Source organism: Taeniopygia guttata, chromosome 13 (assembly GCF_048771995.1).
Source record: "Taeniopygia guttata chromosome 13, bTaeGut7.mat, whole genome shotgun sequence".
NCBI lineage: Eukaryota > Metazoa > Chordata > Aves > Passeriformes > Estrildidae > Taeniopygia > Taeniopygia guttata.
The window spans coordinates 3,474,706-3,491,023 of NC_133038.1; the positions used below are offsets into that span (position 1 = coordinate 3,474,706).

Consider the following 16,318-nt stretch of genomic DNA (forward strand, 5'->3'; position numbering starts at 1 on the left):
CACCATCTTTCCCTAATTTCGATAGAACTGTTTTATGGTTACAGTTTTATTGTTATAGCAGCATATAAACTTTTCTCCCCTCATCTGCCTTTGATTTGCATTGCTTAGCTGATACACTCAGCCAAGTCCTTGCTTTGCCTCTGAAGCTGTGGGATGGAAAGTGTGGGGAGAAGGAATTTACTCTTGTCCTGCTCAGCCCTACTGAGCTGACCTGCACGGCACAGACTGTTACAGTTTCTGTCATGCCAAGCAGAAACAATGTCACCAACACCAACATCCAAGGAAAGGAGGTGGCTGTGATGAGCTGTAATCAAGCCCAGGAGGTGGCACTAGTAACAGAAGATAAGCTTTCAAAGCCTGGCCCAGCTCTATTCTATCCCCAGCTCAGAGATATGCACGTCTGGAGCCTCTTGCAAATGAAGCCTCCTCGACATCAGTTTAAAATCTTACTGTGTATTAGGGCTAACTCAGCAAACACAAAACCTGAAGTCATGCTCCTGTGGAGCCAAAACAATTTAGTTTCCTTCCTTTGAAGAAAGGCTTGAACAGTAAAGTCAAGATTAAAATAAATAGCCAAAACTTGCTTATTACAGTCAGAATGAACTTTTCCATGGAAGGCTCCCTTCCTACTTCTCAGCAAGCCACCCACAGAGAGTCAGATGGATTAAGGGAGTTGGAGTAAAAACCATCAAGTTATAGACATGGAAACACCAAAAGTAACAAAGCACATTAATGGGTCTTGGAAAGCTGCACCATTTTCTTCTCAACCCAGTACAAGAGTTCAGGAACCACAATTGAGAACCTGGCCACCTCCATCCTGTGCAGTCTCAATGCCAGCATTTCTCAGGTCCTAAGGCCACCTCATTTACCAGTAAATACAACTAAAGCTCCACAGAAATACACCTTGACTTCAGAATGATATCACTACTGCAAGAGCTTATCCCATCTGGGCAGAGCCAAAGCTGTGGCTCTGGTACTGCCAGGGTGTGGCCTTTGAAGGCCCTTCAATAAATATCTTTTAATTCCCCTTAACTCTCTAGCCTCTGTTCCAGCTGTTTAAGGCATCAAATATGCCACCAATCTGTGGCATGTCATATTTCTCTGCAGCAGTAGAGTCTTTCTAAAAATTTACCACAGAAATGTTCACCTTTAATGACTTGAAGCAATACTGAAAATAGGAAATGTTACTTTACAGATCTTAACTAAAAAGATTAGCTATGAATATTTGAAACTGAAAGCATCAGACAAGTTTCCAAGAGTTAATTAGCTGGCTGGGGAGCAATGCATGCTATGTACCAGAAAATCTGGGAAAAAGGTGCCCCACAAAAGCTACCTACTTAGGATATACACTGTTTCCACGCATGTTTCAAAACGCCATCAGATGTTACATAGAGCATTAACTAGGTGGGTCTTTCTTCAAGAGTAATAAAAGGAAGTTTTAGGGAATGCTTCTAGAACTCCTTCAGCTAGCCCAGACTCCTCACCTAGAGTCAGAGGGTCCACGAGCATCATCTGTAAAAGGAGAGTGGTGCAGGCTTTCAAAAATGAAAATTACTTTATTTTTCACTTTGATACCCATAAGACTACAACTGCTCAACAAGGTAAACATAACAGTTATACAAAACATATGTAATTATTTACAGACTTAACTGTACAAAATAATTTAAAGCTTACAAAAGTTTCATGCAACCTCTGCTGACTGACTGACACAGTCTAGGAAATCTCCTTGAAGAAGCATAGAAGATATTTGAGTTTATTTATTTAGTGGATCAAAAAAAGGATGCTGCAAGGCTTCATCAAGAGTAATTCTTTTGGCTGGGTCGTATTCCAGCATTCTGCGAACAAGGTCAAACAGACTTTGATGATCTGTGTCTTGGCAATGCATGAATTCCTGAAAAAAAAAAAAAAAAAAAAAAAAAAAGCAGGAGGCATTTTAGAGAGAGCCTTCACAACTGCAGTCTAGCAGAGCAATAAAAATGCTGTCTCCTACCTTCAGAGGCTTACAGCGTCTCCTGACGTAGCGGCCTGCAGAGCTGTGCTCATCCCAGTCCAACTGGTCATGGTGAAAATAATGTTTTCTGCGGGACAAGGGCAATAACAGTAAGTTGGTGTCAGTGCACACAGCAAGCAGATGCTTTTCCAAGAAGTTTTAAAACACCATTAAGTGTTCCTGCATGTATCTCTGCATTTGGGAGCTAACATTTCTTTTACTGTGTATTTATTCACAGAGATCTGCTTCTTTTTTATTATTGCTGCCACAATATTTAGAAAACAGTAGATTTTCTTTTTTTTTGGTGTTACTTCAATCTATTGCAATTGCTGCTTTGCAAGCTTTTTCCTGTTTTTCAAAATGCAATCAACTGGACAACAAGCAATATACAGTGACCAACACAGAATTATTGGAATTCTACTCTAACAAATTACAAAGTTATCTACATAGCCTAGGAAGAGGACAGCTTATGTAAGAAAGAAAATGGATCATCAGATCCCAGGACCTCTAAATTTTGGACATAAAGGGGTCAGGGAAGAACCCTGTGCTGGCTGCTTCTCCCTGTCATGGAAGTGAGAAACTTCTGCTGCATGGAGTTATCTCTGAGGCAGAGAGAAAGATCACTGAAGCACATGTCTGAGGGATATGGAGGGGCAGTAGAAGAGGATGACAGCTGTATTAGCAAACAAGAACCCTTTCTTCCTTGTAATAATTATTGTGATGACATCATGTTCTTCATTCTGAGAGTTTAAAGAAAAATTTATGCCTAATACTGTTCTGGTGACCATACCAAACTTAGCTTTAAAGACTTAGAAATATTCATACTCAGGTTACAGTTCAAGAGGCTGACAATTCATACTAAAATCAGAAAAGAGGACTACTGTCAACTACTTAAGGTGGCCTATGAATCTCTGATCTGCAGCAACTCATAGCTTACAATGGCAACTTTGCAATTTCTCTTGTAAGAGAAAATATTAGGCAACTTACCACTTCTACAATGAACATACCTGGATTTCTTGATCATGTGAGTGGGCAGAGGCCCCAGTATTCTTTCCATCATTGCCAGGTGTTCTTTACTATCATGAGTCTGTGTGGAAAAAGCAATGAAAGCACTTAGCACATTTTTCTCCTCTGACCCACTTGAAAACAACAATCAAACTGCAAACAAGTTTTTGCCAGAGCACTGGTCACAGTATCTTTAAACTCTGCCACTTTCAGTCATTAAAAACAGATTATGCAATGTAGATTATATAACTTTCCACAGTGAGGATGACCCTTGAGCAATGGTTCATAAACCAAGTATTGTACAAGTGTTTACTCTTAATTCCACCAGTAACATGACAGTCTGCACTCAAAATGCCAGAAAATATCATCTTAGATACTCTGAAGGAGATATCCAAGATGTAACATTTTCCTGGTTTTCCAATCTCATCTATATAACCCCTAAAAGTCCATGGGGTTCTGCCTTTTACATAGTTCCGTGCATGTCAATAAAATATTAAAATTAGTAATGTGTAAGAAACCCATTTAAGATTACATACACACCTGAAACACTGTAAATCCCAGGTAATACTCAATCAGAATACAACCAATACTCCACACATCGCATGGCTGAGACCATCCCAATGCTGCAAAATAGGCAAAGTTTTACTTTTTAGTATATTCTCAAAATGTGCAACCCACAAAGCACACGTCTAGTTTCCACACATTTACTGATGCCCAACTTAGACCTCATGCCCTCCTCAAACCCTGCTGTTTGTTCCTGGTTTTAGAGTATTTCTTTTACTGTTTACTCTCAATAATTTTACCCACACCACCTGAGAGATGACTGAACAACTAGTTAGAGAACCATGAACAACTACTCCAGTTTATAAAGTAAAGACATCTAAATGAACTGCAATGAACTTTCAGAAGGCTTAAGAGTCTCTACTGACCTAAAATAACCTCAGGAGCTCTGTAATGTCTTGTAGACACTAATGTGCTATGATGCTCATCATCAAAAGTCGCACTTCCAAAATCAACAACTTTGATGTCTGTGTTTTTTAAAGTGCGTTCATCTCGTTTCTGCAAGAAACCAAAACAACTGTTAATACTTTTTAGAAGCATGCTCAGGCAAAAGGCATTATTACATCATCTTCAAAGTATCGGCTAGCATAAAATGTGTAACAAAACACTTCCTCCGAATACTTTAATTCCTTTGCAGCTCAATGCTCCAAGAAAGAAGAGCAGGTAACAAAGTCATTTAATCTTAATACCCAAAAGAGCTGAGTAAAGACCACTTGCAGTAACAAGACTTCTTTTCCTCTTTTGTTAACCTTAAGTTAACTTCAGTTACTTGTTATCTCTTTTTAAGAGAAGTTTCAATGAAGACAGAAGCAGTGCAACTCAAGTTGGGAGAAACAAAGAACAAACTTACCATTTTGGCATTGTACTTCACTATGTAATCAGACTCCACAAACAATATATTCTCAGGCTTTAAATCTGTGTGAGTTAGTTTGTTATGGTGTAGAACTACAAGGAAAAAGAGAAGAGTATTCCATAATTTACACATTAAATTCCTAAAGGAGAAACCAAAACACACCCATATATTTGAAAGGAGTATTGAAATTTACTTACAGTTTATAGACTGGCAAATTTGATAGGCCATGTTTCTAATGTCATTAATATGAAATGGCAGAAAGCTGTTTTCCTTAATAAAGTCGTAAGTACTGAGCCCCAGTAGCTCAAAAACAATACAGACGTGGCCATGGTGATCAAACCACTCCAGCATCTGGACACAGCGGCTGAAAAGAGAAAACAAACAAACAAAAAAAAAGAAAGCAAATGCAAATCTATTGAATAAATCATGTTCCTCAAATCCTCGGTATGCTGACTACTCGATTTCATACTTACAAATTGCTGCTTGGATCCATGTTGTTCAAGTGTTCCAGCACCTGTATTTCTGAACGGGCTGCCTCCCGGTATCGACCAACATTTTTCACTATTTTAACTGCTACATGCATTCCTCTCCTTGAAAAGAAAGCAAAGCAAATGGAATCAATTATTGTTAAATACCCACAACCCCAAAGCAGCTTGATTTTAATAAAAGAAACACAGGAAGATTAAAGGTCATGGAGAATTATGGAGCTGGATTAGGGGAATTCGATTTAAGCATGCTGCACTCAAATAGAACAGTTTTTATATAAAAAAGTAATCCTGATCTTTCCTTTCTCAAATACTTATAGAATATGATTTATTAATGACTTCAGTGTTATTATCTTATCTGAAATAGAATAAACATTGGGAATCTGCCAGCAGAATGATTAAAAAATTAACTAAGTTCTCATTTCAACAAAAATACTACAAAAATTTGATGGGTTTTTTCCCCTGCAACTTGCACAACTTGTACTGGCTCTTTCCCAGTGCTCTTAAGGAATCTTATGCAGGGGAATTGAGTAATTTCCGAAGTCTGGATTATGGGCAGTTTATACCAGTGAAAACTACCCTGCACTGAATGCCTGCATACATTTAGACTGTAGGGCTGTTAACTTAAATGGAACACAGACACAGCTCCTTCTGTCCCATCTGCTCTTAGACAATTTTTGTCTCTATAGAGCTCTTTCAATTCTAACAACTTCAGAACACTCTCTGCCCTCACAACATGACCTCAAACTCCAGAACAGACTTCACTTATGAAATGACAGAACAAACAAACCAAAAGTACTAAAACCACGTCATACAATTGCTGATATAAAACATACAGTTAAAACAGTCTGAGTTCTAATAACTGTTAGAACATACAGAATTAATGGAAATACAGTTAAGTTTCTTCTCCTTCACCAGATATGGCCCCCCACATAGAAGCAATAATTCCATTAAAAAAGTACTGGATGCTAAGTTACTGTTGATGCAAAAAAACTTTCAAGGATAATTTTGATTACGAAAACTGAGGATAGCAAATTACAGCTCAACCAATTCCAAGCAACTGCTTCCACTGAGAACCAAAACTACTTTCTCATTATATTGTACCACTTTTAAAAGTCTCCCAATCTAGTTCTGCATTCTTCAGCTGCTCTCACATTCTCCAGTTACAGCAGCAATACTTAACAGAAATAGAAAAATTAAACAAAACAGTTCTCAATCATTAAAAAGGGCATTTGGGCTACAACTTTCTCTGAAAGTGTCCTTGAGCTTTAATTTCTGATCTAAGTATCTTTTATCATGAGATCCACTGATAAAGATAACCAAACACTTACATATCATGATCTATGCACTCCACTACTTTTCCAAAAGCTCCTTCTCCTAAAGTCGCAACAATTTCATCTAAAAAGAACAAAGATAAGTTAGAATTATACAACTACTTAAAGGAGAATGAACATATTAATGTAGATTTTAAAATGTGCCATTACAAAAGCATAATTACTTTAAATTTCAGCATCAGAATGCATTATTTTATTGGACAGGAGTCATGAAAACAGTTACCCAAAAAAAACTATCTCTTGTTCTAATCTCAAGTTCATTTACTAATTGGAACTTTTTGAACACAGTATTTAAATTCTACAGAAAAGAAGATATGCAAAAAAACAAAAAAGCACAAAAAAAAACAGAACAAAAAGAGCAATGAGATTTCTTTAGCCCCCCTCCTCTGACATACTATTCTAAACAGATTTTTTTCTGAAAAGTTTTTTAAAAGTGTTGAAAAATGTTCTATACATCTTGCTCTTAGAACGTCTCCACTTTCACAGATCAGGTGACCCTCCTCATCATCCTCTACACTCCTGGATCTTTTCCTTCGGTGACTCTTCTGGAAACGGCACCAAGATCGTCCAGCCAATCAATATATCAGAGTGAATTCAGGGCAGAATACGCAATTCATTCAGCGGGGAGATATTCAGGCATTCAGTTACACACCAGGCCACGAACAGTTGGCAGGAGCAATTTCAAATTCAGTCCCCAGAAATTCACAGGGCACAGTTTATGTTACAGAAGAAAAACATGGCAAGGAACAGATTTTCAGATAAATACTTAAAGTGATACAAGCAACAGAAAAAAAAACAACACAATTTTGTCTCTCAAACAGTGGCCTAATTGAAGACAGATTAAGACTGCAACACTGCTATTTCTAATTATTTGCTAGCAAATAGCAAAAACCAGTATTTATGTACATACCTAAGCTCTCAGTCAGGTGAAATGTCTCTATTCTTAAAACATCCACTCATGTTAACAATTTTACTTCCCCATGTTTAGAGAGGGGAGAAAAATTACTCTGAAGTCCTTAATTTGCATTATATGATCTAATACATCTTGCTGTTCTACTGCAGAAAAGTGGTATAAAACATCTGGAACTGTAGATGCATCAGTGGGCATCATGACAATCATAAGAAATTCAGAGAGCACACCTTCAAAGAAGGCAAGCAGCAAACTTATCCCATCTCATAAGACATTAAGCGCCATTAGCTGGGCACAGGCCTTATCAACGCTTTCTGGAATTGAGTGTAAAATTGTTTCACATCCAGACATGCACATTCATACTTTCAATTCATGTTAAAAAGGCATGTCATCTCAATTACTTTTAGTAATAAGGTGGATAGCATCTCACAATCTACCTGAAAAAATAAAAGTTCACTATGCTGCAAAGCTAAGTGACAACTGTACTTTAAAAGAGGACAGCTGCCTGTCTTCAATTTCAAGATAACAATTTTCAGATCAATCCCAGTGATTTGGATTACCAACCACCTACATTCCCAGTGTACAACTAGCACTGATGATCCCACCCCCCACCCAACAATGATCCAAGAATCTCAACTAACAACATATTCACATGCTCCACACTCAAATAAATACAAATCCTTTTTTAATAATGTATTTCTTAAAGTACCGTGGATCAGGAATTGCAGCTCTAGCACTCATTTAAGAAGTCTATTACCACTAATTCATTAATAATAAAGTTAAAAATTACTCATACCGAATGCGATTGGTGACTGGAGCAATGATGTCTCTTATGCTTCCTTTTATGACTACTTTTCCTGCTCCGACCAGAGGATTTGCTATAGTGATGATGGTGACTCTTTTCATAGTCTCTGTGATAATGCCTGTGGTCATACACTTCACAGAAGTCATTTCTGTATTCCTCAACATATCTCCGGTCATGATGGTCTCTTTCATTTATGGCTCTATCGTCCAAATAATGACTGAAAATATATTTTAAGTGAATGTTCTCCACTTCAAAAACTTGAGGTTCCAACAAGATAAGTGACCTGAGATGAGTTACACAGTATCTGTCTTTACAGCACAAATGTTTTTCAATTGACTCCCTCCCCAGAAATAGTGGAGCTTTTGATTTTTTTTATTAGGAATTTAACAACATTGTCTCAAATACATGGCAGCCATCCACATGAACAATGTATGATCTGACCACAGTTTGCATAGTAAGAAACTCAGACTTAAAAAGGATAAACACTTTCTAAAATATACTGAGCAACTTCATTACAAGCTTAAGTCACACGACAAACCATCTTCAATACAGAGATCATCCCTTCTATGCTTTCAAAGCTCCAGGCATTAAATAAAACCTAGAGACTGAGAGAAGTAGTATCGTTCTAAGTGCTCTGCAACCAACATTAAAACCTCAGAGTATCTGGAACAAGGATCATTTGCACAGAAAACAGACCATTAAAAAAGCTGCTGAGGCAGAGTTCCCTGACTGCTGTACGCCTACTCCTTCCAGCATTTTAATAAGCATGGGTATGAGCTTTTAAAAGAATTCCATTGGATCTTTTCAAGGGGGAAAAAAAACCAAGACAAAACAGAAAAATACATCTTTCCAGTGAAAGCAGTGTGGGAGAAAACACAAATTGCGTCCAAATTAGTAAGAGAAATTCATACTTACCACTGTATTAAATGATTAAACAAACCTTCTCCTCCTTTCGTTCACATGAAATTAAATGGCATCCTTTTCACTTGAAATTTAATACTGATTGTATGCAATATCAATATTTAACGGACACCACAGAGACAAACTAGTAACATTTACTTGCTTTTATTCAACAATTTCTATTTAATCGTTCAGGTGCTGTGTTAACAACTACCTATCAGGCCTGTCTTATGCAAGCCAAACCACAAGGAACTAACAACTCTGGGCACTCAAAAACTCCTACCCTGAAAACACATTTACTTTAAACATGGTAAGAAACATTTGCACTACTCAGTTCATAGTCTTATACCTTTCTGAAATGCGACTGGGTTTATAGTGCTTGCTCTCCTGGCCACTGCTGTGGGACCTCTTTCTGCGCTTGCGGCTGCTACTGTGCTTCCTCTGATCCCAGCTCCTCCTGTCGTCCCACTCAGGACAATGAGATTGCTTTGAATGCCTCATCTCCCACTGGAAAACACAATAATAACAACAACTTTAAAAAAATCAACAAACACACATGTAGGTGCAAGTCAACAATGGTACTTTGATCAAGTATGACAGAACAAAAGAGACCCTTTTTCCTTAGCTCCCTCCCCCCATTATTTTGGCTTGGCAAGCGGACACAGCTCTCTCATCCCAACACCAACGCTATTATGAAACACAAATCAAGATTAAATAGGCCAACTCATCTTCATTGAATAGCTTCAAACATGTCATTAAAGACTGTTTTAAATAAACTCTCAAGTGACTAAGCACAATAGTATCCTTAAAGAGCTTCCTATTGGAAGAAACCTTCCTTTCCAAACATCCTCTAACAAGAAAACCTGGATTTAAGTCTTCCTACTGTATTACAAAGTTACTAGATGAAAATCAAGAATGCACAATCAGTCTAAAAACTTCTCTCACTAAACTATTTACAGAACACCAGGAAATAGTCGCTTTTAGCAACAACCACTGTGAATCTGATGGATTAACACAACTTTGGTGCACCTAGAGCCAAGTCAACACTTTTACACCCTATTAGCATGCAGGACTGTGGGTGTTCTACAGTTCAACTGATTCAACAAAGACAAAACCCACCAGCTTCTCTTGCTGGATGTTAGGTGCAGGAATTCTTTGTTCAAACAGGAACATGCACAACTAGAAAAAAAAAAAAAGGCAAAGTAAAACACGGCAGTAGAATTAAAGAATGTAACAAAACAAACTGTTATTTGTTTACTCATCTGCAGCAGGAGTTTTTTGAAAATAAGAATAATCTTCTATATCTATTGCAGTATATTCCAAAGAATGAATTTATATAAGATAATAAAAAGTTCCTGCAGTAAGCAGTGACAGTGAGAACAGTAGTTTAGAGACAATGACAGCAACAGAGTAGAAAAATCATGACTGTAAATCATGTGTAAATTGTGCAAATCCATGTAAATTTACAGAGAACAATGCCTCTATACAAAGAGAAGGCATTAAGTTGGAAACTCCTAGAACATACAAATGACAGGCCTACTCTGAAAAAAACGGTTTTTTGATACTTTCAGAAGTTCCATAAGAGGCTGGTAATTAAAAGAAAAAAAAAAAAAAAAGACAGACATCTGCAACAATGTTTTTAAAACCAAAAACATATTAACAAACTGTGCAAAACAAGTGCCTTGTACACATTTTGGGTGAGGCACGATTCACAAAATTCTTACTTGTGAGATTCCAATAAAAACCAAAAATTTCAGCGTAGCAAACGACAAATACCACCTGAAAAATTAAAACCGACTTGGTGTTTCATTCACGTGCTTCAATTTCCTCTATTCTTACACATCTCCAAAGCCGTTTTCCTCTATTTTCCCTTTACATAACTCAGGTTCTGAAGCACACTCAAGTTTCAGTTACTCTTGAGGTGCAGAGATCCATACACACTCTCAGTTACAGGTGAACTGGAAATTCTAGTTATGGCTGCTTGGATTTTTTTCCATTCCCTACTTGGCAGAAGGCTCTGTAATGAACAACTAGCTAAATAAATCCACCATTAAATTGTCCTGCAGAGCAGGGCTTGGGGAGAAGAAGGATGGGTATTTGACAAAGGAAACAGGAGAAAAATGCTTTGTTGAAGATTAACTGCTGCTTAACTACAATCAAGTGCACATAGCATTAGTGAAATTAAGATAAAAATTACAAATTCCGTCCCTAAAGGAGCCAAGTAAATTTAAATGAGGAGGAAATGGCCAGAATCGGTCTGAGTCTATTTCACGCTAGAAGCCACCTTAAAATTTTTTAACTACGGTGCTCTATCTGATTTTATGCGCCGAAAAACTTCACTTATGTAATACTGACAGCTGCCACGAACATATGCATTCCTGTAGCATGTGGAACTAATCCATATCACAGGCAGCTTTCACTCCCACATTTTGCCATAAGGTTCCTCAGGCAGGAGCCATTCCCCCCTTGAACAGCTCCATACACACGAGGGCCACGAAAGCCGCGCCGTAAGCTGCCTACACAGCAATTCCTAAATGCCTCTCCGCAAAACCTTGGCAGGCGGAGGAGGTCAAAGGCTTATTTCCTTTGGGATGGCCAAAGTCCGACGCCGCAGTCCGTGCAGGGGACAGCCGCCAGCCCAAGGCAGGGCCCCGAGCCCGTTCCACGCCGCGTTCCCCGGGAGGTCTCGGGGCCGCGGGGGAGGAAGGGCCGGTCCCTGCCGGCTCCTGGGCGGGAGCCAGGCACGGTGAGCGCGGCTCCGCCCGCCGCAGCCCTCCGAATAGATCCTGACAGAGCTCCCGGGACGAGAATCCTCCTCCCCTCCCCAACACCTCCCGCAGCAGCGCCGGATGCGCCCCGCGCCGCGGAGACAACGCGAGCAGCTCTCCCACCCCGCCCCCCACCCCACCCCGCCTCCCCTCCGCTTCCCCGCTGCGTCATCCGCCCTGGAAACAGAAAGGAGAGAGGGAAAAAAGTGAAGGTGGAAAGAGAATGAAGAACGGCCGGCCTCACCACTTACTACTGGAACAGCAAGGAGCGAGCTCCGTGTCCGCCCTGCGCGCACAGACAAAATGGCGGCGGGGAGCGCGGAGAAGCGGCTTCCTCCTTCTCCCTCGTTCTCGCGGCGTCTGTGCGCTGTGACGTCAGACGCACGGCGTTACGCCGGCAGGGCGGGAGCCCCTCGGAGCGGCCGGCCCCAACCCCGCCCCTGAGGCGGAGCCGTCGCCGTGGCGGCGGCTCTGAGGGGAGCGGGCGGGTGTTCGTGACGGCCTGTGCCACCCCACCCCACCCCACCCTACCCTATCCTACTCCACTCCACCCTACCCTATCCTGCTCCACTCCACTCCACATCACTCCATATCGCATGCTGGGCATCGACTTCACCCAAATCTTCATGGCTTTGTAAGCCAACCTCAAGGAGGGGTTCAAGCATAGAGGGTTCAATCTGGAGTTCAGAGGCAACTCCAAATCTGTGGGCTTGCTCTCCTCTGTTGCCTCACCAAACACGTGTAGTAGTGCAGAAATCACCAGTTAGTCCCAACCACCAATTAATTCCTTCTAATGAACTGGCCAAACACAGCGTTCAAGCAGTTTGGTGCTCCTGCAGTTAGGCCTGGCTTGAGGCTCACAGTTCTCTGTGCAAGCCCGTTCCTGTGTAAAAACAGTAAAAACCCAATAAAACATTTTATCTGCTGGAGCCTGCAATTCAGAATTTCACCCTGTGCAATTGCAGGGATGGCCGGGCAGCTCCTCGCCCTCCGGAGCACCTGTGGGATGGCAAATCCAGCTCAGCCGTGTCCTGGCCAAGGCCAAGCCCAGCAGCCCCGGCCTGACTTAACTGCGGGGCTGGTGCTGGACTGCGCCGGGGAAACGCGGGATCACCAACCCCTCCTGCCCTCATCCAGACAGAGTTTAATAAAGAGATTGTTACCAAGTAAAGAAAAGCAAACCCCAAAATAGGGAAAAGTTGAACTGAAATGCAAGCTTCAGATTTAGTTTTGTCTGGGGAAAATCACAATCTCTGAAGGTTAATGGGTAAATTGAAAAATTTCTGAACTTAGTGACTCCCAGAATAATTTTAATACAGCAAGGTTTTGCAGCGGAAGCAAAATCCAGAATAGCTAAGGTATAACGTACTTATAATTTAATGAGTGCTGGTGTGTTTTTAATGTCAATCCCCAATAACAGTAGTAAATTGTTCTAAATATACCTTTGCATTTGTAGTTTTAAAATTTTCTATTAAAATTAATTTACAACTAAAGTAAGAACCATTTAAACCTGGTTTGCACTAGAGTGGAAATCCTGTTCCTTCTCTTAGGTCTTCTTGTGGGTTTTGTTGTTGTTATTGTTTGTGGGGTCTTTTTTTGTGTGTGTGTGTGGTTTTTTGTTTTGTTTTTTTTTTTTTTTCAAAGAAAAGAAACTAAGATACAGATCATTGACACCTGTTTGTTGCCCCCTGTATTTTTGAAAAATTTCTAACATCATAATTTATGTTGTATATCAGATCTGTTAACGCCAAATATGGTTTTGGTCCCATTGGTTCACTGTTTCTCATTTAGCACCTAAATGATTGGCTGTTATTTATAAAAAACTAGTAATATCTGCCAAGAATTAAGAGTTTTCCCAGCATCCACTGATACTGTCTGAGAAATTCTCTCAGACTGCAAGCAGCAGAAAAAACATAGAAGCATAAAATTAAATTTACAGAGAGTGAATGTGCACCTGTGAAGAGGCAGAAAATATCCATGTGCCTGATATTAGCCAACTGTACCACATAATTACAATTTTTCTCTGATTTCTTAATCCAGGAGGTGTGTCTAGGAAGACCATCTGGATTTTATGGAAAGTTTCTTGCTGGAAGGCTGATGGCAAACCAGTGGCTGGTTCTAGGATATTTTAGTTCTCTCCTATTAGAATAAGGATCTTCAGCCTGGAATAGAAAAGGTAGAAATAACTTTTGTGCATTGTGAAAACAGAATGAATGGGAGCTGTAAAAATTTACTGGTTTCAGTCAGAGGCTTTCAGCTGACAGTTGAAGGAGGAATAAACCTATCAGAAGTTAATAATTGGACCTTTTTGAACAAGAAATGTTGAACCACCATCATATCAAATATACGTAAAGAAATTTCCCTCCAAAGTAAAAGCCTTACAATGGATTTTATAGAACGTAGCCTTTCTAGACAGATTGCAGAGTGTGTGCTGAACAAAGCGCTTTCAAAACCACCTCTGCAGACATTTAAAAGAAAGCAGAATTGGAAGAAGTTAATTTTCCTTCCTGTTCAGGAGGTGGCAGTGGAGACACAGCAGTGGAGGAATGTCAGCTGGAATTTAGGTGGTGTCTCAGAGAAGGATAAAGTCAGCAGAAATGTGCTGCCCATGACCAGGCTATGTAGCACAAAGTGACAGTCCCTCTAGAAATGGCCATTTTAAAGTCAGGAATGAGGTAAAGAACAGTGAAGAATCAAACTAGAGAAATTCAGTCTTTACAAAACTTGGGAAATTCATTTGAGTGCAGTTACAGCCACTTCTGTTGTCAGCCCTTCTGGTATTTACTTTTGTTTATGTGAGAGATATCCTTCTTTAATTAGACTTGCAATGCCAAATGTATGCACAGCTTGTGGAGTGAGCAACACACAATGCAACTATGTTTTGGATTGCTCTGTACAACAGAGTACATTACAATTCAGTGTTACTGTGCTGCTGGGACACATTGTGAGTGTATGAAAAGATATATTAAAACCATTTGCTTCAAAATGCAATTTTGTAAGGTTCCTCTTTCAAATGTCTTGCCACAGGAGGTGATCCATCCTCACAGCAGCTCTTCTGGAGATATAGATCTTATCAAGTTTTCTTATTGTTTGGATACAAAATTTAGAGCAAGGGTTGTCTGCCTTGCCCAAAGCCTCAGAAAAACTCAGAGGCAGAGCCAAAAATTCCTGACTTTCAGTACTTCCAGTGCTGTGCTTGCTTTCTTTTAATTACAGATTGTATTGGTTTTGTTTTTCCTCCCTCTGGTGTCAGAGGGTGGCTGATTAGCACTTGTGCTTTGCCTTTAGTTTTTTATGGATTTCTACAGTTCCATGGTTTGATTTTTATACTGACAGAGAGATTTTCTCAGGTTCCCCCGACTGTGTGGGAACAGCCGTATGTTTGCTTGGGAGCTCAGGGACAGAGTAATGACAATACTGTCTCTTTATAAGGGAATGAGCTGAATGGGGATGGAAAAACCACCATGAGAATTTCTAAGATATAACAGTCAAAATATATTATTCATTTCACAAATCACTGTAACTACTGATCAAGGAAGCCAGTGTTCCAGATTGTTGTGGCATATGTAAATTCAAAGAGATAATAGGAGCTTGCATGTGTGGATCAGCAGAAAGGCAAAGTGAGAACCCACTGACAGTTGCATTTCCATTCCATGAGAGTTTTATTTTTATAAAGAAAAATTTTAAAATAGATTTTTTTTAATTTTTTTTTTTTAGATTATGCAGTAGAATAAAAAAATGCAAATATACACAGCCAGGTGAAAAAGAACAAGGCATGGTTATGGCTTAGGGACACGTTTTCCTTTTTTAGAAGTTATTAGAATTTTTCTTAGAAAAGCAGTGATCCAGAAACTTTGTGTGAGTGTGGGCACTTGTGTTATTCCCGTGTGCACTGGGGAGAAGCTGTGGCCAGCTGATAGCTGAGCTGTGGCCAGGGGCAGATGGAACGTCCTGCGCTGCCCTCAGCACGTCCCGCTGCGCTGAGACGATGGGGACACCGTGCCCTGGTGGCTCACGGTGCAGGGAGTGTTCCCTCCCCTGGGCAGGCTGGGTCTCACTTTGGTGATCCACGGGCCACCTGGGGTCACCTTGGGCTGGGCTGAGCTGATCCACTCCCTTAACTGAAAAGCTCACAGTGATGGTTGAAACTTGGACTTCTCTCACTCTCTGGGGCACAGCTGGGCTTCCTGAGAAATGAAATATTTAGCCTAATAGAGAATTGGGGGCTTCACATGGGGAAGCCTGGATAAGCCACAGTTTACAGGAAATTCAGATGACTCAACAGTTCCTTTTGGCAAGAGGAGCTCTGGCACTGTGAGTAAGAACGCTGCTGAGAAAGGAGGTTGCACATCCACTTCTGCAGGTTTCAGACACAGCGACACCACTCACATCGAGCTGTTCTCCCTTGGTGACAACAGGCAGGACCAGCTGTGCTGAACAGCAGTTACACACTCACATCGTGGGTGCAGGTGCCAAATGTTACATCAAGGGAACTCCGCCACTTCCGTCCACACAAGTTTCATCTCTGAGCCTCTTTTTTCTTCATTTAAAAAAATTTTAAGCTGCTTGAACCAACGATGTCTCTTGCTGTACTAAAATGTAGCCCTCATCTCAGTAGCACCTCTCAGTTTATTATTTGTATTGCTGTCAGCAACACAAATATTAAAAGAATGCATTTAAACATCAGTTGTACCACAGAGTTTTATA

At 40.2% G+C, this 16,318-nt stretch overlaps 1 protein-coding gene across 3 annotated transcripts; it reads right to left on the reverse strand.

Moving 5' to 3' along the window:
* Positions 1 to 1,536: 1,536 nt before the first annotated feature.
* CLK4 (CDC like kinase 4) lies at positions 1,537 to 12,011 on the reverse strand. 3 transcript variants are annotated; one of them, XM_030283749.4, is made up of 14 exons: positions 11,856 to 12,011; positions 9,963 to 10,022; positions 9,193 to 9,350; positions 7,935 to 8,160; positions 6,683 to 6,773; positions 6,226 to 6,292; positions 4,883 to 4,999; positions 4,607 to 4,773; positions 4,407 to 4,501; positions 3,925 to 4,054; positions 3,536 to 3,618; positions 2,998 to 3,077; positions 1,991 to 2,078; positions 1,537 to 1,891 (listed from the first exon to the last, which is right to left on the reverse strand). In XM_030283749.4, the coding sequence occupies exons 2-14, from the start codon at positions 10,014 to 10,016 to the stop codon at positions 1,754 to 1,756; spliced, it is 1,494 nt and encodes a 497-aa protein (XP_030139609.1). In that variant the 5' UTR covers positions 10,017 to 10,022; positions 11,856 to 12,011; the 3' UTR covers positions 1,537 to 1,753. The 3 variants fall into 3 exon arrangements, with proteins under 3 accessions (XP_030139609.1, XP_030139610.1, XP_030139611.1); XM_030283750.4 differs by having other exon boundaries at positions 11,863 to 11,997; XM_030283751.4 differs by lacking the exon at positions 9,963 to 10,022 and having other exon boundaries at positions 11,856 to 12,002.
* Between the last annotated feature and the right edge of the window lie 4,307 nt (positions 12,012 to 16,318).

Excerpts from the sequence above, each read along its gene's own strand:
- CLK4 (XM_030283749.4), bottom strand. The coding sequence starts at position 10,016 with ATGTTCCTGTTTGAACAAAGAATTCCTGCACCTAACATCCAGCAAGAG. Across the intron at positions 6,774-7,934 it reads CCAGTCACCAATCGCATTCG|AAGAGTCACCGAAGGAAAAG; the intron begins GTATGAGTAATT and ends TGCCGTTTCCAG. Across the intron at positions 2,079-2,997 it reads CACATGATCAAGAAATCCAG|AAAACATTATTTTCACCATG; the intron begins GTATGTTCATTG and ends CTTGTCCCGCAG.